Below are 25930 nucleotides of genomic sequence, written 5' to 3'. Positions count from 1 at the left end.
TTGTACAGTTCTTCTGTGTATTCTTGCCACCTCTTCTTAATATCTTCTGCTTCTGTTAGGTCCATACCATTTCTGTCCTTTATTGAGTCCATCTTTGCATGAAACGTTTCCTTGCTATCTCTGATTTTCTTGAATCGATCTCTAGTCTTTTCTAGGTTGCAGTTCATGGGGTCGCCAAGAGTTGGACAGACACAACTTAGCAAACTGAACGACAACAACTGCCCTCCATGGCTTCTAGTGAAAAATTGGCTATTAATCTTACTGAGGATCCTTTGTAAGTGATGAGTCATACCTCATTGCTTTCACAATTCTCAGTCTTTGTCCTTTGAGTTTGATTATAAAGTGTTTCAGTGTGGATCTCTGAGTTTATCATATTCGAATTCACTGAGCTTCCAGGATTTGTAGGTTCCTATTTTTCACCAACTTATACACCATTTATTCCAGGAATACAGAGGTAGTTCAACATAAGAAAATCCATAAATGTATCACATTACTAGAACAACACACACAGACAGACACACATACACACAGACACACACACAGACACACACAGACACACACACAGACACACAAACACAGACACACACACACACACAGACACACACACACACAGACACACACACACAGACACACAGACACACACACACAAACACACAGACACACACACACACACCTCTTATATATTCACACGCTCTGACCTGCACACTGGACTCCAGTCTGTGCTTTCTCTACTGAGGGCTTTGGCGTGGGGCCTTTGCTGTTTGCCTACATATCCTTGCAGGCTGTCCCAGAGGGCTACGTCAGCGCTCACGGCACATCAGTGCCCTCAGCAAGGTAACAACCTCCGTCTGCCATGTGGGAGAGTCTGGTCAGGCTGCCGAGGGCTGGTGTGAGCGCCGTGGTCGCACCTCCTCTGACCCAGGCGCCCACCGCTCCCGGGGACCCTGCTGCAGCTCGTCTTAGCTCCGTAGCCGTGGTGGTTGTTCTCCTGAACAATACGATGCTAGTTCCAGGTGCACAGCACCGTGATTTGATGCTTGTATCCATTACGAATTGATCACAACTACAAGTCTAGTTACAACCTGTCAAAGATATTAGTTCTTGACTATATTTCCCACGTTGTACATTTCACCTCGTGGCTCATTTGTTTCATAACAGGAAGTTTGTTTCTCTTAGTTTCCCTCACTTTACTCATTCCCTCATACTCCTCCCCTCTGGCAACCTGTTTGTTCTCTGTATTTATTTTTCTATTTTGTTGTGTTTGTTCATTCCATTTTTAAGTTCACGTACAAGTGAAATCGTATAGTATTTGTCTTTCTCTGATGTACTTCACTCCCTCTACCCTCTAGTTCCATCTATGTTCTCACAAATGGCAAGGTTTTTTGTTTTTGTTTTTGTATGGCTGAGCAGTACTCCACTGTACATGAAAACACCGTACCTTCTTTATCCACTCTTGGACACTTAGGTTGCTTCCATATCTTGGCTATAGTGACTAATGCTACAATGAACAGAGAGATGCATGTATCTTTTTGACTTAGTGTTTCATAGAGTAGAATTTGAGATTTTCTTGTTTCCTGAGGCAGGCTTGTGTCACTATAGACTTCTCTTTCAGAACCACCTTTGCTGCGTCTCAGATTTTCGGGTCATTGTTTCCGTTTTCACGTCCCCGGTATCGTCACGTCTTTGGTGACCGGGTTGTTGTTTAGCCTCCATGTGTTTGTGTTTTTGTAGTTTTCATTGTCAGTTGATTTCTAGTCTCATACTGTTGTGGTTGGAAAGATGCTTGATAGGATTTCAGTTTTCTTAAATTTAGGGAGACTTGTTTTGTGGCCGAGCATGTGCTCTGTCCTGCAGAAAATCGGACTTGTCTGTAAAACTTCATTTCTCCTGCAAACTGAATAACAGCCTTACTAAGTAGAGCATTCTGAGTTGTATGTCTTTTCTTTTAAGTATATCATGCCACTTCCTTCTGGCCTGAAGTTTCTGCTGGGCAATGCACAGGCCCAGAGGAAACGGTGATGGGTCAACACTTGATTCTGGGAGGCAGGTGGTCTGCAGTCCCACACACAGGGGTTAGCAGGGCTCTGGGCCTTCCTGAGTCTACATGGGAAAGGGCGAGTGAGGACAGGGATTGAGAGAGGGCTTTGTGAGCTCGCCAGGGGGCAGGCGGGGGCAGCCTTATGGACACTGAGGGTCCAGACACCGGTGAGTAAAAGGTGGGAAGGCCCAGTCCGGGGCCAGAGCAGGGTGGGCCCAGGCCGGGTGAAGTCCTCATGGCTCTGGGCAGTGCTGAGGGTCCAGGCCTCCCCAAGCACAGGGCTTTTCCAACAGCATTTCCTCTTGTCACAAAGGGTACGTCTATTAATTAGTTCAGATTCAGAGTGATATTAACTCCACATTTGAGGAACACTTGATGCCAGCACATCAAACAGGTTTCACGCAGGAAGACATAAGAGCTCCTGGCTCTGTCACGGGTGCTGCAGATGCAAGAGCAGAGAGGACGCGTGCTGGAGGCAGAGGCACGTGGACAAAGCGTGGTGTCACCAGGGGGCAGGAGGGCCGGGCTCCTCAGGCAACACTCCCAGCCCTCAGTGTTCATGTGCCCAAGGATCGGAGGGAGTGGCACCGTCTGGAATGGTTTAGAAACGAATAAAACCAATGCTGGCTTCTAAAAACAAGCACATTTACATAATTTGTCCACTGATTTACTTCACACTAGTTCAATTTACTTCATCTTAATGTTTTAGTTTATATTACTGCAACTCATAATTTACGTTTATGATCCATGATCACCCCTCACATGTCTCTCCCTCTATGCCAAGGGTTCTGGTCAAATTGTTGGGCTCTTAAAGCCCATATTTATAGGAACTCTCCACTTAGGCACCCCTTTGGGAAAGCTTTGTAAGTATCAGACCTTAGCTGCATGATTTTCTAAAATGGGGCACATAATCACCAATATACTCTTTTAGAATTCAAAGTCTGAAATTAGCCTTCACAGATAGCTGTGCATCTATCCGATCTCTAAAATAGTGAGGTAACAGGTTACACGTCTTTATTTTAAAAATCGATGAAGATGAGCTCAATACAAGAATCTAATAAAATCAATAAATTTCAATTAGTTATATTTTGGTCATAAAGGTCTTTATTAAGAATGCATATTCTCATGATTCAAAACCAAATACCTTAAAGGAATGGTATTCCTAATAAAAACTGACATGAAAGTGTTTTAAAATTGTAATAAAAAGCAGACACTTAAAAGACCTTTGTCTCTAGAAAACACAGACTTTTAAGTACTAAAAGTAACTTTCCGAACTGTCAGAATTAAAAGCTTACATCACAGAAACGTTTAATAAAAATTGCACAATAAATAAAAAAGCCTCCTAAATTTTTCTTTACCAAAAGAACACGCGAAGTGATGGAATAACAACAGGAAGTTAACGGTAATCTCAGGAGAAAAGGCACATACATCCAGGCACAACCGCCAAGGCAGCGCTACACGGACGCGGCCTCCCCAGACTCTCCAGCGCAGGCACCACAGGTCTGGGAGAGGTGACAGCTCCGCCGGTCACCCGGTCGCGGTCCTCAGAGGCTGGACCGCCTCTCCGGCCGAGGCGCACACCGGGCGATGGCAGCACGCCAGAGCAGCGGGGCGAGGAGCAGGCTGAGCGTGGTCACGCTCAGGACAAGCAGGTACACCTGTGGGGGCGGGGCGTCAGCGGGGCAGGGGCGGGGCTCCCCTTGGTGGGGCGGAGCGTCAGCAGGGCAGGGCGGGGCTCCCCATGGTGGGTGGGGCATCAGCAGGGCAAGGGTGGGGCTTCCTGTGGTAGGGCGGGGCTTCCTGTGGCGGGGAGGGGTGTCAGCAGGGCAGGCGGGGCTCCCCATGGTGGGGCGGCGTGTCAGCGGGCCAAGGGCGGGGCTTCCTGTGGCGGGGCGGGGCTTCCTGTGGCGGGGAGGGGTGTCAGCAGGGCAGGGGCGGGGCTCCCTGTGGTGGGGCGGGGCATCAGCGGGCCAAGGGAGGGGCTTCCTGTGGCGGGGCGGGGTTTCCTGTGGCGGGGAGGGGTGTCAGTAGGGCAGGGGCGGGGCTCCCCATGGTGGGGCGGGGCGTCAGCGGGGCAGGGGCGGGGCTTCCTGTGGCAGGGCAGGGCCGTGGAGGGCTGTCTCCAAGTCACTGCTGTGCTGTCCAGCGGCCAGCCTGGAGGGGGAGCCCTGCCCCTGAGCCCCGGGGATCTCGAGCTGCACCCCTGCCCCCCGCCCCCCACTCCCAGGCAGTGGGGCAGACTCACCTCCCGAGAGATGACTCGGGCTCTGCGTGCCCGGCTCCCCAGAACCAGTGCGAACTCGCTGACCTGGGCCAGCCCGGCGGCCACGATCCACTTGACGTACTGGCTGGTCTTGGGCAGGAGCAGGGACAGGACCAGGGCTGCCAGGACGAACTGCCGGGCAGGCGGGTCACGCCCAGAGCGGCCTGCCCAGCCCCCACTGCAGTACCACGCGGCAGGACACAGAGACACCCCCGCCCCGGGGAGCCCAGGCCTGCTGCCTCGGAGTATGGAGAAGCAGTCTGGATGGAACGGTCCTCTTAACACACTGTGACTGAGGCCTGAGCAAAGCAGCCCGGGGGGGGGGGGGGGGCGCAGCTCCCTTACTGCAAACCCCTCCTCCGCCCTTGGCTCCCAGGTCGCGTGTTAACACAGGCACTTCAACAGTTTGAAGCCACAAAGGACACAAGTGGAGAGTGGCAAGATAGTTCTCCAGGGCCGTTAAAATGTATGTTTGGTACAAGAGTGGGGTTTGTGGTTTTGCTCAGATCAAGACAAAGTACAGAGCGAGGCTTCCCTGGAGGGTCCAGAGTTTCTCACTCCCAGCCTCTAAGTCCCCATTTTCAACAGAGTCAGAGATGGAGGCTCACCCTGACCCAAGAAGCCCGAGCTGTCCCAGCTGCGTGGGGTCGGGAGGAGGCAGGGGTCACACAGGCAGGAAGTGGCGGGCGGGGTGTGGGGTAAACCAAAGACAGAGTGGACCTCACAAGCACGACCATACCTTCATGACCACCACCGAGAGCGTGAGGACCAGCAGGACAGTGAGCTCGTAGAGCACGAAGGTGGGGAACACATGAAGGCCTGCAGGGACAGGGCGGGTGACCCTCTGAGGCCAGGCGGTCAGCCTCCCTGTACCCCCGCACGCAAGACAGGAAGGGACAGGGGGTCTCCCCGCCCATCCCACCCAGAGCCCTGCATGGCAGGCCTGGCCTTCAGGAACCAGGACCAAACCAGGAGCCCATTGACACGGCCATGCACTCGACGTCTCTGGGGCCGACTGGGCCCACAGCGCAGTGCCGGGCCCGAGCGAGGGGCCAGGCTGGTTCCCCCACCCATGGGGATGCTCCCGGGCCAGCAGCCTGAACATTTGCTGCACAAACTGTTAGTAGAAACATGTGTGAACAGACAAGACCCAGTGGGGGGCATCACCCCTGGAGGTCAGTCACCTATGGATGCAAAGAACACAATGGCCAGGAAGTCGCGGATGGGCTCCACGTAGGACACGACCTCCTCGGCGACCGCGTGGCCCTGGGAGGACACCAGGGCTCCAGCCAGGAAGCAGCCCAGCTCCATGGACACATCGAGCAGCTCGGTGACCTGTGGGGAAGGACACAGGCCATGCCGGGCGCACGCGGCAGCGTCTCTGCCAAGAGACTCACACCGGAGGGCCTCCCAGACATGCTGGGAGTCCCCATAAGACCCCAACAAGCCAACTTCTTGGCCCCTGCCCAGCGTCCTGGGAGGACCCCGGAGAAGACATGGTGGCAAATGTCAGGTCACTGTCCACAAGCGAGAGGGAACGGTCATAAACCAGTGGAAACACCATTCGTGGAGACCGCTGTGGAATTTCTGAGTGAAAACAAGTATTTGTGATACACTTTCTCTATCCTGAATCAATAAACTGCCTGACTCCTGAGCATTAAAAACATGGCATAGGAATCTATGCCCACCCCCTGGCGCCTGGAGGGAGGGAACAGACGTGCATTTAACTTGGGTTAAACCAGAGACAGGAGCAGCACAGGCCCTACAGACAACGGTGTTGGAGCCCATCACACGCGCAGGAGGGAGCGAACAAAGGGCTCGCAGCCGCCACACCAAACACCGCGACACGGGCCGTGCAGCGCGGACACCAACACCGCGGACTAACAGCGCCCTCGGGCCTGGAGTCTCGGAACAGCCACAGGACTGACTCCCTGCACAGGAACCCTGACCGGCTGAACACAAGGGGTGCAGCAGCTGCCCTGCAGGTGATGCCGCCCAACTGGGACTATTGAAGGGGTCTCCCAGAACACCTGCCCTCCCTTACGAGAAGCCTGTCCCTCAGCTGGGAAGTGTGTACGTTAAGTCGCTCAGTCATGTCCACCTCTTTGCGACCCCATGGACTATAGAGTCCATGGAATTCTCCAGGCCAGAATACTAGAGTGGGTAGCCATTTCCTTCTCCAGGGGATCTTCCCAACCCAGGGATTGAACCCAGGTCTCCCACACTGCAGGGGGATTCTTTACCAGCTGGAAAGGCTGCATCCAAAACCAGCCTCTATGTGAGCCTCTCACATCACAGCACAAGTTACGCTGCAAACTACCTCATTCTGATCAAACACAATGAAAATGGTTCCACACTGACTCTCACTTCAGGTATAAGGCATGTAGGATGGACACTCGGACACATCCCAGCCGGGAGCATGAGCACGACGGTGCATGGGCGAAAACAAGCGTCTCACATGTGCCCGCCGTGAGCAGCGTGAGCCAGAGAGCCCCTCCCCAACCACGTGAGTGCCAAGAGGCCGCGTGTTACCGTCAGCATGAGGAAGGTGAAGGCGGAGATGCCCAGGACCAGGATCTCCTTGTTCCCTTTGCTCTCCGCATGCAGCTTCCGGCAGTAAGGCCCCACGAGGTAGGTCCTCACCACCAGAGAGATGAGAAGAACGGCGGCGAGTGAGAAGAGGACCTGCCCAACCAGGGCCAGGAGCCGCAGGGCCTCCATGGCGATGCTGGGGAGAGAGACAGGCCTTATTCTCCCCAAGGCACGCCCAAGTCCAGAGGAAAGACCTGCCGTTCCTTTTCAAGATTACAAAACAAATTACCCAGATTGCACACATCTTTATGCCTAAATCCTGGAATAAAACCCATTTAACATTAACCTCAGAAATTCAGTTACCTGAATCAAATATAGAAGCTGAATTGTATTGCAATCAACACTCTGGAGCAGATACATTGTATAGGGTGCAAAAATCCATGGCTGACAGCTTATGTGTCCCTGTCAAGGGCAGATGATCAAATTCCTCACCAGGATCAACCCCCATCTGAAATCCTCCATGAGGCAACCGCGCCCTGAACACCGCAGGCTCCCCACCTGGGGGCGCCAGTCCCGCACCCCAAGCCAGAGCTCGAAGCCCCGTCATTCAGTTACAGAGAAAAGGACTCTGCACGAAGCTCTGTTTAGAATGAAGGCAGTATGACTGATACTGCCATGGACACTCACTCGTGAGCTTTTCTGTTGACTGTGGTAAAACACTTTCAGGGACAATTCATCCCCATCAGTGTGTGATTCAGGGCAGGGCTGGGCTGCCATCGCCCACAGAGGGACACCTGGGGACACCCCACCTGCTCCCGTTTCTGCGGGGCACACGCCCTGGAGTGGAGGAGCCAAGGCACAGGCAGCCCCAGCCTCGCCTGAGAAACACTGTGCGTGCTGCTTTCTTCCAGTCTTAACGCAACACAGGGCACTTTGCCTTGTCAGTAAAGTTCTCAGTCAACATAGCATCTCGTGACTAAACTGGAATGAAATCAATGGGACCAGGACCTGTACTGGATGAGTTTTAAATCAGGAAGACAGAAAAAGAACAGCTTTCCAAGTCTCTGCGTGAGCTGCACCTGTCTTGCCAGCAGGGGCCTGTTCCCGAGTGATGCCCGCGCTCTGTGGGGGCCCAGTACCCTCGGTTCTGCTTCCGTTCCGGGAGGAGGCCCCACCTCTCCTGGGAGTGACTTACTGTACGTCCCAAACAGAACTCAAATGACCTGCAGCTAAAGTTACAATCCTTTTTCTGTCCAGATTTTGTTCAATTACCCTGAAAATCTGTAGCCAGAAGAAATAAGGTTGTGGCTAAGGTTGCTTTTCTGACAGAGAACTTAGGGTCAAAGGGACAAACCAGTCAGCTTGCCTTTCTGCTAAACAGGCTCTGAGGGCTGCACATCCGACGGATGTGCTCGAGGCTGTGCGAGAGCCTCCCCTGTTGGTGACCCACATATGCCATCCAGGAGGCAGGCTACTTCCACCACGTCTGCATCCTGCCAGCTAGGACACAGACGTCCAGCATGTTCAGGAAGCTCTCTCACCCGGGCCGTGGGGCTGGCCAGTGGAGAGCCAGGGGCCTCCACCCCGGGAATCTCAGTTCACCAGCTGCCCTTCCTACCTTCCCTGCCAGGCTCAGCGACCTGGGAGTGGAATGAAGATCCGATCCCTTGTGGATTGCTGACACTCAGCACAACATCCGCGAAAGGCAAATGTATAAAATACAAAATGGTTCCACCTGCCGACAGGCGATGAGGCAGGCTTGTCTGAGCCCCACCTGGGCGGGGCCCAGCAGGAAGATGACCCCCTCACGCCCCACCACACCTCAATATGGGGCCTCTGGCTTTAAAAATGAGTAAAGAATCAGAGACTCATCAGATACAAAACTCCAAGAATCAGGAAAACCACAACGTGAGTGAGATTCCAACATCAAGACCAGTCATTATTAGAATTATCTGACAAAGATTTTAAAGCAACTGTCATAAAAACGATTCAACAGCAATTGAAAATCCTCTTGAGACAAAGGGGAAAAAAACCCAGAAAATCTGAGCAACGAAACAGAAGTTTTAGAAAAAAAGCATCAAATGGAAATTATGCAACAAAACAACATAGTAACCAAAGCTGGGTAAGATGAAGGGCAGAGGAGGTGATGACAGACGCTGGGATCCGTGGACTTGACAAACCGACAGCATTTACCCAGTCTGAACCACAGGCAGAAAACAGATGGCCGAAGCAGCATCTCAGAGACCCGTGCAGCGCGAGGAGAGCCGTGTTTGCACCGCGGGGCCCCAGAGTGAGGGCTGAGGGAGGGCTGAGGGGGACTGGAAGCTCCTGAGGAGACCACGGCTGAAATTCCCATATGAGGCAAGAGACAGAGAGACCTGTGGCTCCAAGAAGCCGAACGAATGCCGTACAGAGTAAACCCGGAGAGAGTCACAGGCTCACAGGTTTGGGTGCTGCAGCCCCAGCTGTCCATGGAGAGGTGAGGCCTTTGGGAGGTCGGGCAGCAGTGGGTTAGCGGCCTCACAGCAGAGGCCAGAGAGCTGCAGCCTCCCCACCTCCCCACCCGCCCAGGGACACCGGGAGAGCACAGCGCTCCGAGAGGACGCCAGCCTCGGACCCACGAGAAACGGACATCTGCCGTGTGCGCCGTGAGCCCGACGGAGACAGCAGGACACACTGTCAGTAAATGTTCGAAAACTAAAAACAAAGAAAAGCGGCCGGAGAGAGACCATGCACTGCCCGCGGAGAGACGCAGATCCGAAGGACAGCCAAGCTCTCACTGGAGCGTCAGAGGTGAGAGACGGGCAGCACGCACGTCCAGGCCCTAGAAGAAAGAAACGCCCTCGCAGACGGATACCCGGCCACGTCCCACAGGACCAAGGAGGGAGACGCTCAGGTGGGGAAACCCAGAGAGCCTGCTGCCCGCGGCAGACTAACAGCGAGAGAGACCAGAGTCCTCCAGCAGAAAGGAGACGGCACAGCAGAGAGGAGGAGAGTCAGGTGGGTAAAAACACTACGTATAATGAATAATACTTCTCACGAGCTTTAAAAATCCTACTTCAGGGGAATTCCCTGGCAGTCCAGTGGTTGGGACGACAAGCTTTCACTGCCAGAGGCCCAGGTTCAATCCCTAGCTGGGAACTAATATCCTGTAAGCTGCATGGCAAGGTAGAAAAAATAAAATGAAACTTAAAAATCTTATTTAATTATTGAAGCAAAACTAAAAAGCCATCAGATACGGTACTCAACATAAGTAGAGAAAATACGAAATACAACAATTACATTTAAAAAGTAGGGGAGGAAAAAGCCCTAGAAGGGAATAGGATCCACATTTCCCAGAAGCCGTGAAACGTTCTCCAGGAAGTGGTGAAATGCTGACCGTGACGGTCAAGTCCACGTGGGGACACTGTGATGCCCGAAGAGTCACAGAAGAAACCACACAAAGCGACACATTAAAAATCACTCTAAACAAACCAAGACGGAGTCCTTAAAAAATAAGCAAGTAACCCGGGACCTAAGGGAAATGAAAAAGAACAAGAAACTGAGATAACAAAATAAAACATCAAGACTTAAGTCCTAACATAACAGTTATTTACCTTGAATGTAAATGGTCTCAATACACCAATTGAAAGACAGAGATTTGCTGAGTTGATCATAAAAACATCATCCAACAAAATGTGGTCTGTAAGAAACTCACTTCAAATACAACAGTACAAGAGGGTGAAAGTTGAGGGAAGGAAAAGATGTACTGCTGTCCACATGAATAAAAAAAATCGGGAGGGACGATGTATATTAATATCAGATAAAGTGAACTTCAGAGCAAGAAAAATTACTAGAAACAAAATGATACGAAATATGAATGCAGCAAACAACAGAGCCCCAAACACACAAAGCAAAAGCTGATGGAGCTAAAAGGAGAGGCAGACAAACAGGGAGTTATAACTGAGGTTTCAAAACCACCTCCCTCAACAGGTGGTTGAACTACAGCAAGAATACAGGAAGAATGAACAACATGTGAACAAACAGGAATAACTGATACATGTGAGTACTCTACTCAACAATGATAAAAACAAAAGAAATACACATTTTGTTTTCAGGTGACTCTGAAGCATTTACCAGACCATATCTGGGGCCAGAAGACAAACCTCAGTAAATGTAAAAGAGCCGAAGTCATACAAAGTGTGTGTTCTCTTACCACAGTGGAATCAAACTAGAAATCAATAAAGACAACAGGAAAATCACCAAACACTTGGAAATTAAGCAACATATTTCTAAACAAGCCACAGGTCAATGAGGAAGTATTGAAGGAAAAATTCTAAATGCATTTAACTGAATGAAAATAAAAATTCAAAATGTCTAAATAAGTGAGTGCAGCCAACACTGCTATAGAAAAATTTATAGCACTAAATACTTAGAGTAGAAAAGAAGAAAGGTTTCAAATCAATCTGAGTTCATACCAAGATCAGGAAGAAGCAAAGACATCTAGTCTTACCATCTTATGCAACAAAGTACTGGAAATTGTAACCAGTGCAATAAGGTAAGAAAAAGAAAGACAAAGCATATAGGTTAGAAAGGAAGAAATAAAGTGAAGGCCCAGAGCCCCGGAGCTGGATCTGAGCCCAGGAGTGTGGTGGCTGTCACTGCGCTCACAGCCTGTGCTGCACAAGTTCCACGTCTTTGGGAAAAAGTGCTAAACAGTATTTTGATAAACAAATGATCTGAAGCCAGAAAAACAAACTGTGAACTAAAGCACGGCAGAAACCTTACCTGGCATGTGCACCAGCTCCCGCCTGGATGAGTGTGGGCAGGATGGCAATGAACAGCCCCAGCTGCACGTCCTGAGTCACCAGCATCCCCAGCAGCAACGCTCCATAGTCGATGTCGCCTGCTCGGGAAGACGCCATTAAGAGCATGTGGACGCAAGTCATTTAACTTCAGCATCACTCAGAACACAGGCCCACCTACCTTCCTTGTCGCTGCGGGCACTGCCCACGAGGAACTTGGACACCAGAGGTGTGCTCGACAAGGACAGACAGGTAGAGATGAAGACGCTCTGGGTGGGTCTGATCTGCAGAAGGTGGCCCCAGACCAAGCCGAAGGCCACCATGAGCAGGGTCATGTAGCAGGGCCCCTGCAGGGAGATCTTCCACACCTGGGAGGGCACAAGGGCATGCACACACCTCAGCGCCCACGGCCCCGAGGAGCACGCGCGCACTCGCCTCAGCGCCCACGGCCCCGAGGAGCACGCGCGCACACGCCTCAGCGCCCACGGCCCCGAGGAGCACGCGCGCACTCGCCTCAGCGCCCACGGCCCCGAGGAGCACACGCGCACTCGCCTCAGCGCCCACGGCCCCGAGGAGCACGCGCGCACTCGCCTCAGCGCCCACGGCCCGAGGAGCACACGCGCACTCGCCTCAGCGCCCACGGCCCCGAGGAGCACGCGCGCACTCGCCTCAGCGCCCACGGCCCCGAGGAGCACACGCGCACTCGCCTCAGCGCCCACGGCCCCGAGGAGCACGCGCGCACTCGCCTCAGCGCCCATGGCCCGAGGAGCAGAAGCGCACCTGCTCAGGAACCAGCAGGCCCCGCAGGAAGCAATTCTGCAGTAAACCCAGGGCACACACCAGGAAAGCCGAGGATGCTCACAGTGACCACTGAGCACTGTTAAGGACTAAGCACGCGCCCTCCCTCTCCACGTGCACCCCGTCCTCAGAACACAGCTGGGGCCGAGGACCCCCACAGCCCCTCTTCTAACGGAAATAGCGCCTGTCCAGGGTCCTGGGGGGTCGGTGTTGGGACACACCTGGGCGGCCCAGGTGACTTAAGGATAAATGACACAGTCCAGGGCACCCAACGGCAGAACAGAGATGTGTCCTCAGCCACAAGGTCCAGGAAAGAGCTCGCAGAGCCAGGCATCTCTGAACAGCCTCTAACCAGGCATCTGAGAGAATTCACACAAGGCTCAAGGGGGACCTGCCCACAGTTACTAACACCTCAGAGCCCTACCAGTAATCTCCCACGTGTACCCAACACGGCAAGAGAACTGTCAGCTCAGAGCCAACACGCCAAGCCGCGAGCCTGCCTACAAAGCAGTGGGATGTGCCCTGGTGCAGGTCGAGGGTCAGGGCCGCCAGAGCTCAGTGGTGCTTGGGGATGTTGGAGCTAAGGGGCCGTCAGAGACCCCTGCTCACCCCAGACCCAAAGGCACCCAGTAGGGGCCAGTCCCACCCAGGCTCCTGCCCTGACTCAGGACACACACTTGCCCTGTGAGCCCTGCTTCAGGTTCAGCACCAGGTGCAAAACCCCCAGAGCATCTCAAACGTCACCCGACAAAGACAGGGAAACGTCACGGTGAGGGACACTGCTCTCGTCTGACACTGAAGACCTCAGTGCAGGAAAGGGTAAGTTACGGCACTCCAGGGCCAGAGGACACCTGCATCCTCCCAGTGTTCAGGGCCTGGGTGAGGACACTGGCGGCTAAGACAGCTACGCCAGGGACACGGGGGACCAGACGCCACCCCTCCTTGCTCCCACCCTCAAGGTAACACTACTGTTTGCTGTGAACGACTGTAACCTGAACACACGTGAAAACCCAGGGGTCCAGGAGCTGCCCTTCCTGCAACCAGCAGCGTCCATCACCACCCCCATCCTGTCCCCATCGGCTTTTTCCTCCTATGTGAGGTGTCTGTTCAAACACAAAGTGGATTTTCATTAATTTACTTCTACTCTAACTCCATTTCCATTCTGGGATATGCCAGCTTTCCAAGTAATCATTCTAAAAGCCAAGACATTCAGGGGGAACTGCAGCTTCCACTGATTTAATGTTTATCCATCCACATGGCCCTGCTGCTGCTGCTGCTGCTGCTAAGTCACTTCAGTCTTGTCCGGCTCTGTGCGACCCCACAGACGGCAGCCCACCAGGCTCCCCCGTCCCTGGGATTCTCCAGGCAAGAACACTGGAGTGGGTTGCCATTTCCTTCTCCAATGCATGAAAGTGAAAAGTGAAAGTGAAGTCGCTCAGTCGTGTCCGACTCTTAGCGACCCCATGGACTGTAGCCTACCAGGCTCCTCCGTCCATGGGATTTTCCAGGCAAGAGTACTGGAGTGGGGTGCCACTGCCTTCTCCCCAACATGGCCCTAAATGTGTACTATTAATCTTTCAGATATTTTCATCTTACAGTGACAGCAGTTAAGTCAAAATCTGCCACTCATTTAGGAATTAGAACCAGGAACTTCCCCCAGAGTAACACACTGAATTTTTAATCTCTACGGTATTTCAGCCTCTAGCAGAGTTGGACCCTGTTGGTGGGACCCATAAGTTAGTAAGTCTGAACATATCCCTTCTCAGACCTGGTCTGGAATTAGACACCTAAAAGGTAATTCTATTTATTAATTCTATTTCCAGTCTTGTTTTAAAAAAACATTTATCTTTTGAAATGTATGTTCCAAAAATAACATCAAACTACAACATCATATTCTACCCTGCTGGGCAAGCCAGGGACGTTGCCGCTGAGCACGCAGCGTGTTGAGCTGGAGGGGAGCAGGACAGCCCACGGTGGACTCACCTTTCTCAGCTTCTCTGGGGAAAACTCTAAGCCAACAAGGAAGAGAGTGAAGAATACGCCGAACTCTCCGAACGTCTCCACCTGTACAATCGACTGGAAACAAGCAAGCTTTAAAACCATGTAACTTAACGTGTTTAAGATACTCACAGAGTCACCTTGTCCTAACAGACTCGGTGGGACTGTCCCCAAAAGCCCAGTATTTAAAGAAAAAAAAACAACGAGCTATCTGGATCTCCTCCACATCTGAGAAGATTTGGACTTCCCGAGTGTGGTGCTTTTCTTCCTTTTTTCTTGATTAGCTGGAGGAATATTTTTATTTATTTATATTTATTTATATATATTTATTTACATTTTTATTTATTTTCTAGCTCATGAATTCATGTGTTTTCAAGCTCATCAACTGCCACTACATTTCTATTACTTCCTCCCACTGGCGTCCTGTGGGGATGGGGAGGCACTAATGCTGAGGTTGAAGCTTAACTGATAAGAGAGTCTCACTCTCCCTGGGTCTGGTGAGAGGGAGTGTGGATTCCCCCTGGACCACGGCTGGCGCCCCCACAGGTCCTGACGGACAGGAGCATTTACCCTATGTCACTGCACCGCAGGAGAGAACGCTGTTTATGTGTTAGGTGCTACGTACATTCTTTACATTTGAGGTTTTCATGGTGGCCACTAACTTGTCAGTTTTTCCAGTGTTTTGTGCGTCAGTTGCTGCCCCGGCCCTGCCGGGCACGTCCATGGTCCACAGGCCGTGAACACCAGCAACCCGCCCGCTTCTGCCAGCGTCTTCCTCCTTTCACTCTCAACCTTCAGTCATTTTGAGTTGACCTTGTTTAACGCATGCTTTTTCCCGACACCATCTGCAAACCTGTGTCTTTTCGTAGCGAAGTTTCTCCCACATGTATTTGTTATAAAACATGTCTGCTCTTGCTTCTCTCATGTCTTCTGCTTTTCACACTTTCTTACTGCTACTATTTTTCCCCCCTTTTGAAAACTAGGCTGCAACCTGACTTTAAAGTAACATACTTAAACCTATACTTCTTGACTTGGAAACTGAAAGTCTACTAATTCCCGACTAGGAAAGATGAATACTGGGGTCCAGTTATGTACAATTACACTTTCTGCATTACCCACTCCCACTTTGGCTAGTATGATCGTGGATTTTTATCTTGGTATCTTTAACTATTGTAATTATATTATTTTCCCATAGTATAGGTTATTTATTAAGAACAATTTTCATAGTATCCAGTTGGCTGTTAGCCTTAATTCTTTGCTATTAAGAGAAAGTGGAAAGGAAAATACGTCTTTGTCTCCACTGTTGGCAGATGCGCTGGAAAGGGAGGGGTGGAACAGGGCAGGAGGGGATTTTCCACCGACAGCCTTTATGCTGTCTCATCACACAAAAACCGCTACTTAAAGGCCGAGTCATGAATAAAACCAGGCTCCCAGGCAGCGGCCACGCTCGCCTCCCCGCCGAGTTTGGGCTCTCGGCTGGCAGCATGGCCCTTCTCACCCGGCAGCCTGTCCACGGTCAGGACCGGTCAGCGTGAAGGCCTCCCGCCCTGGCCTGCATGGTCCAGTGGGAGCCTGGGCTGAGGCGGGCGAGGCCGCAGGGCAGCGTCGGGCAGGGTGGGTGGACGTGCCCTCCCATGCCCGGTGTCAGGGGTGCCGCGGCAGGGGGCCAGGACACTGCTTCCTGGCTTTCTCTTTCCCTTGTGTCCACACTGTGCTTTTCTGAGAGGACACAGCGCGAAGCCCACAAGGCTGAGGACTCTTTCCTCACTGTCAGAAGAGCTGCTCAGCAAACGGCCTCCACAGGAGCTGCCTGACCTGCCCAATACATCCCTGGCCACATGACACCACAGCCTGATCACTGCTCAGCACTCAGCTTCTCAGCGTGCAGAGTCCTTAATCCAGCATTTTCAGTTCCTTTCAGGGTCTGAATAATCCAATCCACTGTATTACTGCACAGAAAATCTTTAAAACAAATATCATTTTAAAAATGTAAACAGGGTCATTTTCTCTGGGCAACTTGCTCACTTATTAATGAACAAAACAATGTTCCTATGCTTTAGAGATTTCCTACTAAATTCTAAAGGACATCTCTGATGTGCTCTATAAGAAATGGCCATCGTCACCGATTCAAGCTCAGCAGGCCTTGCACAGCAGATTCTGTTCTGACCTTGATACTGTTGAGTCCAGAGGGCCCCAGCAGCACGCCACAGATGATGTAACCGAACATGGTCGGCAGCCCGATGGTGGTGCAGAGCCAGCCACAAGGCAGGGACAGCATCACTATGCTGACAATGTCCTGCACGAGGGCAAGAGACACCGGTCAGCAGGAGAAGGGGGGGCCGCCGGCCAGTGGGGGACGGCGCCCTGCCTTCCCTCAAGGGGAGAGGGAGGCGAGGCGGTGGGGGGCGGTTCGCAGCGCCTCCAGAGTGTCTGGGGAGGAGCTGTGGCTTGTTCCCGGGGGGTCTAACAACTACAGAACCAGAACATATGGATCCGATCACGGGGGCAGGGCGGGGGGCCAGGCTACCTTTATGAGGTGGTGGTCGGCCCGCGGGATGGTGGCGTCCCGGGGCCGGGTCAGGATGTACTGGTTGTTCTGGGAGTCGATGAGCATGCTCAGACCCAGGTCCTCCTCCACCTCCCGCCTGCTGACGTTCTGCTGAGGGTCGGCCTCCTCCTCTTCCACCCGCAGGACCGCCTCAAAATTGACCCCTTTGACCTGCAGGAAGGACCAACGTCACGTCACTGAAACCAGCCAGATGTGTTCAAATTCACGTATCCTGCAGAGAGAGACAGGAACGCCTCCAGGATTCTGTCAGGCAGGAGGCAGATGGACCGCGGGGGGCAGGGGTGCGGGGGTGGGATGATGGCCAGACTCGGGGCCAAGCAGGGGAACTGGTGCACATCTGGGGGGACACACGAGTCCCTTTCCGGGGTGCAGTGTTGCCATTCCACCTGCATTTCCAGTCTGTGCTAACACACACGTGCGAGCCGTCGCAGCCACACCCCTCCGCGGGGTGAGCCGTGGGCCACTCACCGACTTATTGTCGTCAAAGGCACGCTCCTCGATCTCCAGCTCCAGACGGTCCGCCGCCCTCCGCACGTCCTCAAGGATCTCGTCCAGCATGGACAGACTTTTGTTTCGATGCTGCATGTTTTTAAGGGCTTCAGCTTGATGTTTTTCTGCCGCCAGAAGTTCCACGTATTCTGTCTCCTCCTATTCGTGCGTGAGAAATGAAGAGTGATGCTTATTAAGAAGGGGACCCGGTCAGCCTGGCCAGCCTGAGCACAGCAGGAACCCGCTCTCAGACGCTTCCGGTCACGGACGGCAGGGAAGCCCCTGGGCAGGCAGTGACCTGCTCGGGGGCAGTCGCGGTCTGTGTCTCACAACAGACAGAGGACCACACCTCGGGGGCTACATACCCCATCACCTTATCGCTAGCAGAAACACCACATTTGGGTAAAAAACGATTAATAATCTGTATCCTCTCACTTTTAAAGCTGTGTGATAATATCATAGCTTTTCCATGAAGGTGAATAATGATATTTTGTATATTTAAAGTGTCTGCCGCTTAATAGAGTAAATGATAGCTTTAAAATGTTATATAAATATTACATCTGATACAGTAGGTTCTACTCATTTTAAAAGTATCCTTCATCAAAATCCTTAATTCAAGTGTATATATTTGTTTAAAGCTACCTTAACACTTTAGTTTTCGGCATGTAGGCCTTGAAGAATATCAGCCTTCGCGCTACAAGTTCTTGTCAGAGACTCAACTCGCTGGCAGCAGTACAGGGGGCCTGTTTCCCTGCGGGGTCACTGCACAGCGCCAGCTGCTCTTCTCAGGACCCAGGGGTTTCCCACGGGGACGCGCGTGCGAGACCCAGCGAGCTCAGGTGTGGCTCTGCTTAGTGAGGCGCCGAGGGCCCGGCCCTCCCGCACCTGCTGGACCAGATCACAGCCCCGGCCGCGGCGCCCGCCCAGCCCCAGACCTGCCTTGATGGCCGCCTCCCGCAGGGCCTCCAGGCGCTGCCGGCTGCTCTCCTTCATGTTGGCCACATCCCTGTAGTCGCCCTGCAGGGCTCTCTGGAGGCCATGGACGGCCTGGAAGATTGAGTTCTCACTTTCATTCAGCTCCTTCTGGAAAATCTCAAGCGTGTGCACCTGGAACACCTTCTCTTGGTCCGAGAGGCCGGCGTCCCTCTCCACCGCTCTGATCGCGTCCTCCAGCTTGTTCAGAACCGCGGCCTTCTGGCGCAGCAGCCCGGAGAGCCTCCTGCAGCCGTCCAGAACCCACGGCCTCCTCTGGGGGACAGCCGCCCCCCGGCCGCGGGGCAGCTCGACGGCAGGCCCTGCCACCCCCTCGTGCTCCGCGCCACTCGCCAGCAGCTGCAGGAACGGAAGCCACATCCAGAAGGGGCTCCTCCCTGGCATCTTCATGATCCAGCCTCAGGGACAGGGCCGAGATGCCCAGGGACTCCAGCTACGCTGAGCGGGCATTTCAGATACACATGTTCAGCTGAGGAAGAGAGGAACTGTCACATATAGCTGAAGGATGATTCATTGCTATTGAGATTAAGGTATTACATAATCACTAAAAGCTATCACTTTTCTGAGAAAATGTTATTTTTCCTAGATGAATAGAAATATCTGAGTTATTTTTCTAGATTACAATCAATACTGAAAGTAGAGTACGGTGCCTGGAAGGTTATAGCCGAATTCAAAGGCAATTTTTTAAGGGAAACTCAGCCTCAAGTATGTACCACATCTGCCATGTGCAAACGACACAAACCAATCCCATTCAAGGCCGGGGGACACTACCCGCTTCCCCATCACAGAGGAGGAGCCAGGAACCAGCTCCAGGGGCCAGAGGCAGAGCTGAAGCATCACCAGCCGGCTCGGCCGCACCGTCCGCTTTCCTGGGCCACCTGGACCTCGGTCCGATTTCCAGCATGAGCCTACAGGTACAGGCTAACGAGATGTCAAGGACAGAAAAGAAAGAGTCACAAACCACAGCCACACTGGAGCGTTTTCCCTGCCGCGGATCAGGCCCCTCCACTTCCTCCCTCAGGGAAGCCTCAGGCAGAAGCCTGGCACCCCGACTGTGCGGCACACGGGCTGGACGGGGGCCTGGGTCTCAGCGCCGCCTGTGGGGCACACGAGCCAGACGGGGCCTGGGTCTCAGCGCCAGCTGTGGGGCCAGGGGCTGCGCCACCCGGAAGAGGGCTGGTCGAGGCGTGGGTGGAGGCTGTGCAGGAGGTGACCAGAAAGGATGACCACAGAGGCAGGAGGACAGAGGACAGGGAAGAGGCGCAGACATGGGAGAGCCCAGGAAGGTGGCCCTGGCACCCCTGGACCGGGCAGTGAGGCCCGAGTCCTTACACCAGAGAGAAAGCAAAACCCACTGTTTCCAGGGACGCACATGGTATTCTACAACGTACAAATATTGTTTCACTTTACTGGTAATCCCGACTCTGATGAGTTTAATCTGGTTTCCCAGGCAAAGTAGATTAGATGCAGCAAAAATAAGACTGTGCGTTTCTAAGAATCCCAAACAAACCAAAAACTCGCAGCCAACAGAGTGGAGACCAGCCCAGCTCACGGAGGCACACGGCGGAGCGGCAGGGCTGCGGCCCGCGGTCGGGGGGGCGACCGTTCCGGGCAGTCCCTGAAGAGGCCGCCCCTGGGACAGGAGAGTGACCCGTGTTCAGAAGGACCATCGGAAGTCACCCACTGAAGACTGCACGCTGGCCCAGCATTCTGAAGAAGAAGCCAGGAATCTGTTCAGTACGTGTTTAGACCCTCTGGATCCCCATGTCTCCCAGAGGACCACAGACTCTGGACAGCTCACTTCCCGACAAGACAGGACACACAACTAGGGCTGTTTGCATTACCGACTTCCCCGTGCAGCTTCAGTACAGCTTTAAGTAAATGTTACCACCTTAAACAAACCAACCACTAACCAATCACAGTGATACCAGCAATATGTGCTGATTTGTTATTTTATCGACTCACATACTAAGACTCTACTGTTTTGAGGGAAAGAAATCAAGTTCAACTTGAAATGTGCACCTATTTAATATTTTTCAGAACCGAGGCACAAATTTCAGATGCTGAGTTAATGGCACATATGTAGACACACACGTTTTCTCCAAAAGATCACATAAAGTGAATCTTTTATAGATTTCAAACTTCAGAAAAATAAACTGCTGCACAGCTAGTTCGGGAGTAACACCCTTTGTCCTTATGGTTCCTTCTGCAGACAGGTCCCTAGAGTTAGTTTTCCCTTCCCCGAAAACACCCGGGGAGGGGGGCGGGGAGAGTCACTTTAACGAGGAATCTTTGAGAATTTTAGTCTTAGTCATTAAAATGTCCACTGAAAAGAGCGTCTATCTTTAGATAGAAAAACATCTATGAACATGAAGCTGAAATTACTTACAGACCCTTAAAATATGAAGCAGGACTTCCCTGGCAGTTCAGTGACTGATACTCCGTGCTCCCAAGGAAAAGGGCTCATGCGCAATCCCTGACCAGGGAACTGGAGCCCACAGGCCACAGCTCAGGGTCTCACACACTGCAACAAAGGCTGAAGATCCCTCAAGCCACAAAGACCTGCTAAGTCGCTTCAGTCGCTTCTGACTCTGCGCGACCCCACAGACGGCAGCCCACCAGGCTCCGCTGTCCCTGGGATTCTCCAGGCAAGAACACTGGAGTGGGTTGGCATTTCCTTCTCCAATGCATGAAAGGGAAAAGTGAAAGTGAAGTCGCTCAGTCGTGTCCAACTCTTCGCAACCCCATGGACTGCAGCCGATCAGGCTCCTCCGTCCATGGGATTTTCCAGGCAAGAGTACTGGAGTGGGGTGCCATTTCCTTCTCCAAAAGAAGACCTAGCACGATCAGATAAATGTTTTTAAACTATGAATCACTCCTTCTTCATAAACTTCTCATTTTACCTTCAAATTCAACTACCAAATCCTATGGACTACTAAATTATAACATATTTTCTCTTCAGTAAATGGTGTTATTTTGTTTTTGCTATTTTTTTTTTTAATAAATGGCATATATTTTCCTCTTTCAAAAATCCTATTTATTTACTTATTTGGCTGTCCTGGGTCTTAGTTGCAGCATGTGGGATCTAATTCATTGACCAAGGATGGAAGGTGGGTCCCCTGCATTGGGAGCCTGGAATCTTAGCCATTGGACCACCAGGGAAGTCCCTGTTATTGCTATTTTTAATTATTAAAAAAAGACACTGTGGACTTGTTATGGTCTTATGATGAATTCTTAAAATTTCCACACCCAGCTGAATCCCAGTTGGGGGAGGGGGCCTGACCTGGCACAAGAGCTCCAGGCAAGAACTCCAGAGCAAGCCGCAAGGGTCCGGCAGGATCAGGGTTAGCAGGTGCAGGACCTCTGGAAAAAAGAGCAGGAGGGTTATTTGCAGTGGGTGGTTTGACATGAGCATTTTGACCAGATTCCACCAGAGCTTCCAGGCACAAAACAGCAACAAAGAAGGAGGCAAAGACACCGGGGGTGGAAGCAACCTAACTCAATGTGATTTGCGGAGGATTTTACCTGAAAAGCCTACTTTACACTTTAACAAGTTAGATGATGTAAAGTCTATTTCTTAAAGATAAAGCACTTATAATCCTGTAAATACAACTTATAGTTCATTTCTAATCAGTAAAAGATTGGAAAATGAAGAAGCAAGAGAGAGGGGGAGGGGTCAAAAAAATTAAAATAAAATAAAAAGCAAGAGAGGAAGGAAAGAAAATTCATATGGACAATAACAAATTTTAAAGTATGTAATGTTAATTAAACTGTACAAAATCCAGTATTCCGATACATAATCCAATCACTGGCACCTGTCCCGTGACTGGCAGCCACCCTCCACGATCCCCTCCTCGGGGTAGCTCCCTGAAGTCGGTTTGGGGGCTGTCCCTGAGTCAGGCGTTAACTCGGGGCCACGCTGTGCTTCCTTCTCAAGGGGCCCGGGGGCCACGTGACCCCTGGACAAGCACGCGTGAGGTCCCGCAGGAACGGGGCGGGGGGAGCGGCTCCTCCGCACACCTGAGCCGCACACCTGAGCAGAGGATCTGGCTGGGGGGAAAGGGGAGATGGGGGAGGGGGGCGTGGGCCGTCCAGCCCCGCAACGTCCACAGCCCCCGCCTGCGCTCCCATCTCGCCCTCTCCACCCCGCATCCGCCACCAGGTGCGCGGGCACGGAAAAGGCGCTCAGGTGTAGCACCGTCCTTGGCACAAAGCCTGGGGGGGGGAGGCAGAACCCCGAGAGTGGAGGGAGTGCTCTGGGAGGAAGCGGGCAGACCAGACCCCCGGGGTGGGGGAGACCAGACCCCCGGGGAAAGAGGAGACAGACCCCCAGGGAGGGAGGAGGCCAGACCCCCAGGGAAGGAGGGGATCAGACCCCCGGGGAGGAGAGGATCAGACCTCTGGGGAGGAGGAGCCCAGACCCCCGGGGAAGGAGGGGCTCAAACCCCCGGGGAGGAGGAGCCCAGATCCCCGGGTGGGGGAGCCCATAACCCCGGGGAGGGAGGAGCCCATAACCCCGGGGAGGGGGAGACCAGATCCCCGGGGAGGGGGAGACCAGATCCCCGGGGAGATAGGAGCCCAGACCCCCGGGGAGGGGGAGACCAGATCCCTGGGGAGGGAGGAGCCCAGACCCCCGGGGAGGGAGGAGCCCAGACCCCCGAGGAGGGGGAACCAGACCCCCGGGGAGGGGGAGACCAGATCCCCGGGGAGATAGGAGCCCAGACCCCCGGGGAGGGGGAGACCAGATCCCCGGGGAGGGAGGAGCCCAGACTCCCAGGGAGGGAGGAGCCCAGACCCCCGAGGAGGGGGAACCAGACCCCCGGGGAGGGCCCCGGAGAAGGAGGGGATCAGACCCATGGGGAGGGGGAGCCCATAACCCCGGGGAAGGGGAAGCCAGACCCCCGGGGAAGGCCCCGGGGAAGGAAGCGATCAGACCCCCGGGGAGGAGGGGCCCAGACCCATGGGGAGGAGGAGCCCATAACCCCGGGGAGGGGGAGCCCAGACCCCCGGGGAGGGGGAAGCCAGACCCCCGGGGAGGGCCCCGGGGAGGGCCCCGGGGAAGGAGGGGCTCAGACCCCCGGGGAGGAGGGGCCCAGACCCCCGAGGAGGGGGAAGCCAGACCCCCGGGGAGGGCCCCGGGGAAGGAGGGTATCAGACCCCGGGGAGGAGGGGCCCAGACCCCCGAGGAGGGGGAAGCCAGACCCCCGGGGAGGGGGAGCCCAGACCCCCGAGGAGGGAGGAGCCCAGACCCCCGGGTGGGGGAGCCCATAACCCCGGGAAGGGGGAGACCAGACCCCCGGGCAGAGAGAGGAAAGGAGCCCTGAGGGCCGCACTTGAGGCCGCGCCGAGGCCCGGCGCCGCACGCCGCGCAGTGCTCACCCGGACGTTGCAGCCGCGGAGCGTCCTGGGTCCGGCTCTCCGGAGGGGAGGACAAGGAGGCGACTTCTCCGCATCCCTTTCCAGGCTGCAGGGCCGCCCCCGGGGCGGGGCCCACGTCAGGCGCCCAGAGGGCCCGGGCGGCCCGCCGTCTCCCGAACGCGCTCGGCGCCGACGGGGCCGAGAGGGCGTCGCCACTCCTTTAAGGGGCGGGGCGCGGTGTCCCCGGCACGGGGCGGGGCGGCGCGGTGCACGCCGGGAGTCGGAGTCTGCGCGAGTGTCTCCGGCCCCCCGGGCGGCGCGGGGCACGCCGGGAGTCGGAGTCCTGCGTCCCTGGACGGTGTCCGGGCTGAGGCCCCGGCAGAGGCGGCGCAGGCGGCGGGGCGGGCGCGAACCGGGGCGCTGTGGGGCGAGGGTAGGTGGCGCGGGGGGCCGCCGGCGGCGTGGGCAGGCAAGATCGGGTCGGAGACCGGCGGCGGGGCCCGGGGCGGGGGACAGCGAGGGAGGGGGCCCTCCCCGGCGCCCTGCGGCCGGACGGCGCCGTGTGGGGTGAGCGCTCGGAAGGAGCTTCCGGAGCCTTCGGGTTGTGCTCTGAGGCGTCGTGGAAGCGCGGTACCGGAGGGATTCCGTGTTCGGCGAGCGGGGTCCCGGGCCGACGAGACAGTCGCGGGTCCGGTAACGCTGGGGCCGGCCCGGGCGCGGAGTCCCAGCCCCTTCTCCGCGGTCGGGACCAGGCCGGGGGGGGCGTCAGACGCTGAGCCAGTGGACGCTCAGCCCCGGCTCCTCGGTGCGAGCTGAGCGCTCCGCAGTGAGTGGGGCGGGGAGCGTCCAGAGGTGCGGAAGGGGCAAACCGGGGTGCCCTTCAGGAATCGGAAGGCTGCCAGGGAGAGGACGCAGCCGGCTGCGCTGGGGCGGCCTTCGCCCTCCTGGCAGCAGGACGCTGGGGAGAGGGCTCCGGGCAGGAGAGGGGGTCCAGGAGGGACATGCAGGGGGCAGCGGCGGCGTGAGGACACACCCTCGCGGTGGGGAGAGCCGCGGAGAAGGAGATGGAGAATATCCGGTCAGAGCCAGGAGGGTTCCAGCAGGTCCAGAAAGCAGAGACTGCGCTTCCCCAGGGGAAGGGGCTGCGAGGGCGGGAGCCTGGCTTTCTGAAGAGGTTGGAGAGGCGGGAGAGTGAAGGGGGGCACTTGGGTCTGACTCCTTCCCTCCTCCCCCCTACCTGCTGAACCCAGAACCATCAGGGTGACTCAGCTCTGGGTCAACCCCCTGGAAGCGACCCTAAGAGAAGATTTTGTTGTATTCGGTGTCTCTGGAAGGGCATTTTAAGGGCGTATCTTCATTCGATTTATGGTCAGTCTTGATGCCCACATCACAGAAGTTGTTCTTCACAAGGTCACAGTTAAAAGACTTGAGACCTTTTCCAGAGGTTAGAGAATTTATCTGATGTTTCTCCTAGATTATCCACATTTTTATTTCAAGAATTTTGTACATTTTAAGAGGGTAAGACAATGAAATGTAGGAAAAGCCCACCCACTTCCCTTAAAAGCCACGGATAATAATTTAATTTCCTTGGCATGGTGAGCCTTAGTGAAGTCCATCAGAGCTTGAAGTGTAGGCCGTGGTCCTGCCAACTTACAGACCTTAATTTATTTTTTAGGCGTGACCTCCAGGTGGCCCAGCTCCTCCTGGCACCGAAACTGAAGAAAGTGGTGACATGAACTGTCCCCTCTCTACTTTCCTTTGGCCACTGAGAAGCTCAGAGCCTAATTTTCAGCTCACTTTCAGCTCTTATATATGGTATGCGTGTCTGTATCTTATCTCTGGCTTTTTTTGTCTTTTTTCCTCCTCCTGATTTCTTCATATACCTCTTGTTTTCCAATCACATGTTTTTGTAAGTTACAGCTTATTCTATGTGCTTCTGTAAGCTATGTCATCTTTTTTTGAACAAAACCGAGTATAAATCCTTTTAAAACTAAAATTTTTCCCTTTATCGTATTATTGGTTTTTGTAAAGTATTAGCGTCTAGTAGATGGGTCTGGGTTTATTTTGGGGGGACAGTTTGGCAACACCAGGAGCATGTGGGATCATAG

General features: G+C 54.0%; 1 protein-coding gene across 10 annotated transcripts; it reads right to left on the bottom strand.

Annotated features, from left to right (window-relative positions):
• Positions 1-412: 412 nt before the first annotated feature.
• Positions 413-24016, bottom strand: SLC9D1 (solute carrier family 9 member D1). Of its 10 annotated transcripts, none has more exons than XR_014071700.1 (15): positions 23844-24016; positions 21748-21827; positions 18407-18933; positions 17451-17630; positions 16941-17132; positions 16581-16709; positions 14399-14491; positions 11799-11985; positions 11601-11718; positions 6834-7029; positions 5486-5636; positions 5041-5120; positions 4284-4433; positions 3467-3696; positions 413-2629 (listed from the first exon to the last, which is right to left on the bottom strand). XR_014071700.1 is itself a non-coding variant. In XM_081551571.1 (14 exons), exons 3-14 carry the CDS (start codon positions 18852-18854, stop codon positions 3583-3585), a joined length of 2034 nt encoding a protein of 677 aa, XP_081407697.1. In that variant the 5' UTR covers positions 18855-20174; positions 21748-21827; positions 23844-24016; the 3' UTR covers positions 3125-3582. The 10 variants fall into 10 exon arrangements, 7 of the variants coding, with proteins under 7 accessions (XP_081407697.1, XP_081407699.1, XP_081407694.1 ...); XR_014071698.1 differs by having other exon boundaries at positions 18411-18933; XR_014071699.1 differs by having other exon boundaries at positions 1239-2668; positions 18411-18933.
• Between the last annotated feature and the right edge of the window lie 1914 nt (positions 24017-25930).

Source organism: Giraffa tippelskirchi, chromosome 12 (genome assembly GCF_054371585.1).
Source record: "Giraffa tippelskirchi isolate mGirTip1 chromosome 12, T2T-mGirTip1v1.2.pri, whole genome shotgun sequence".
Lineage (NCBI taxonomy): Eukaryota > Metazoa > Chordata > Mammalia > Artiodactyla > Giraffidae > Giraffa > Giraffa tippelskirchi.
This window is presented reverse-complemented; position numbering and strand designations above follow the sequence as displayed.

Excerpts from the sequence above, each read along its gene's own strand:
- SLC9D1 (XM_081551568.1), bottom strand. The coding sequence starts at position 18,854 with ATGAAGATGCCAGGGAGGAGCCCCTTCTGGATGTGGCTTCCGTTCCTG. Across the intron at positions 5,121-5,485 it reads TGTGTTCTTTGCATCCATAG|GCCTTCATGTGTTCCCCACC; the intron begins GTGACTGACCTC and ends CTGTCCCTGCAG. Across the intron at positions 3,697-4,283 it reads CCCGAGTCATCTCTCGGGAG|GTGTACCTGCTTGTCCTGAG; the intron begins GTGAGTCTGCCC and ends CCGCCCCCACAG.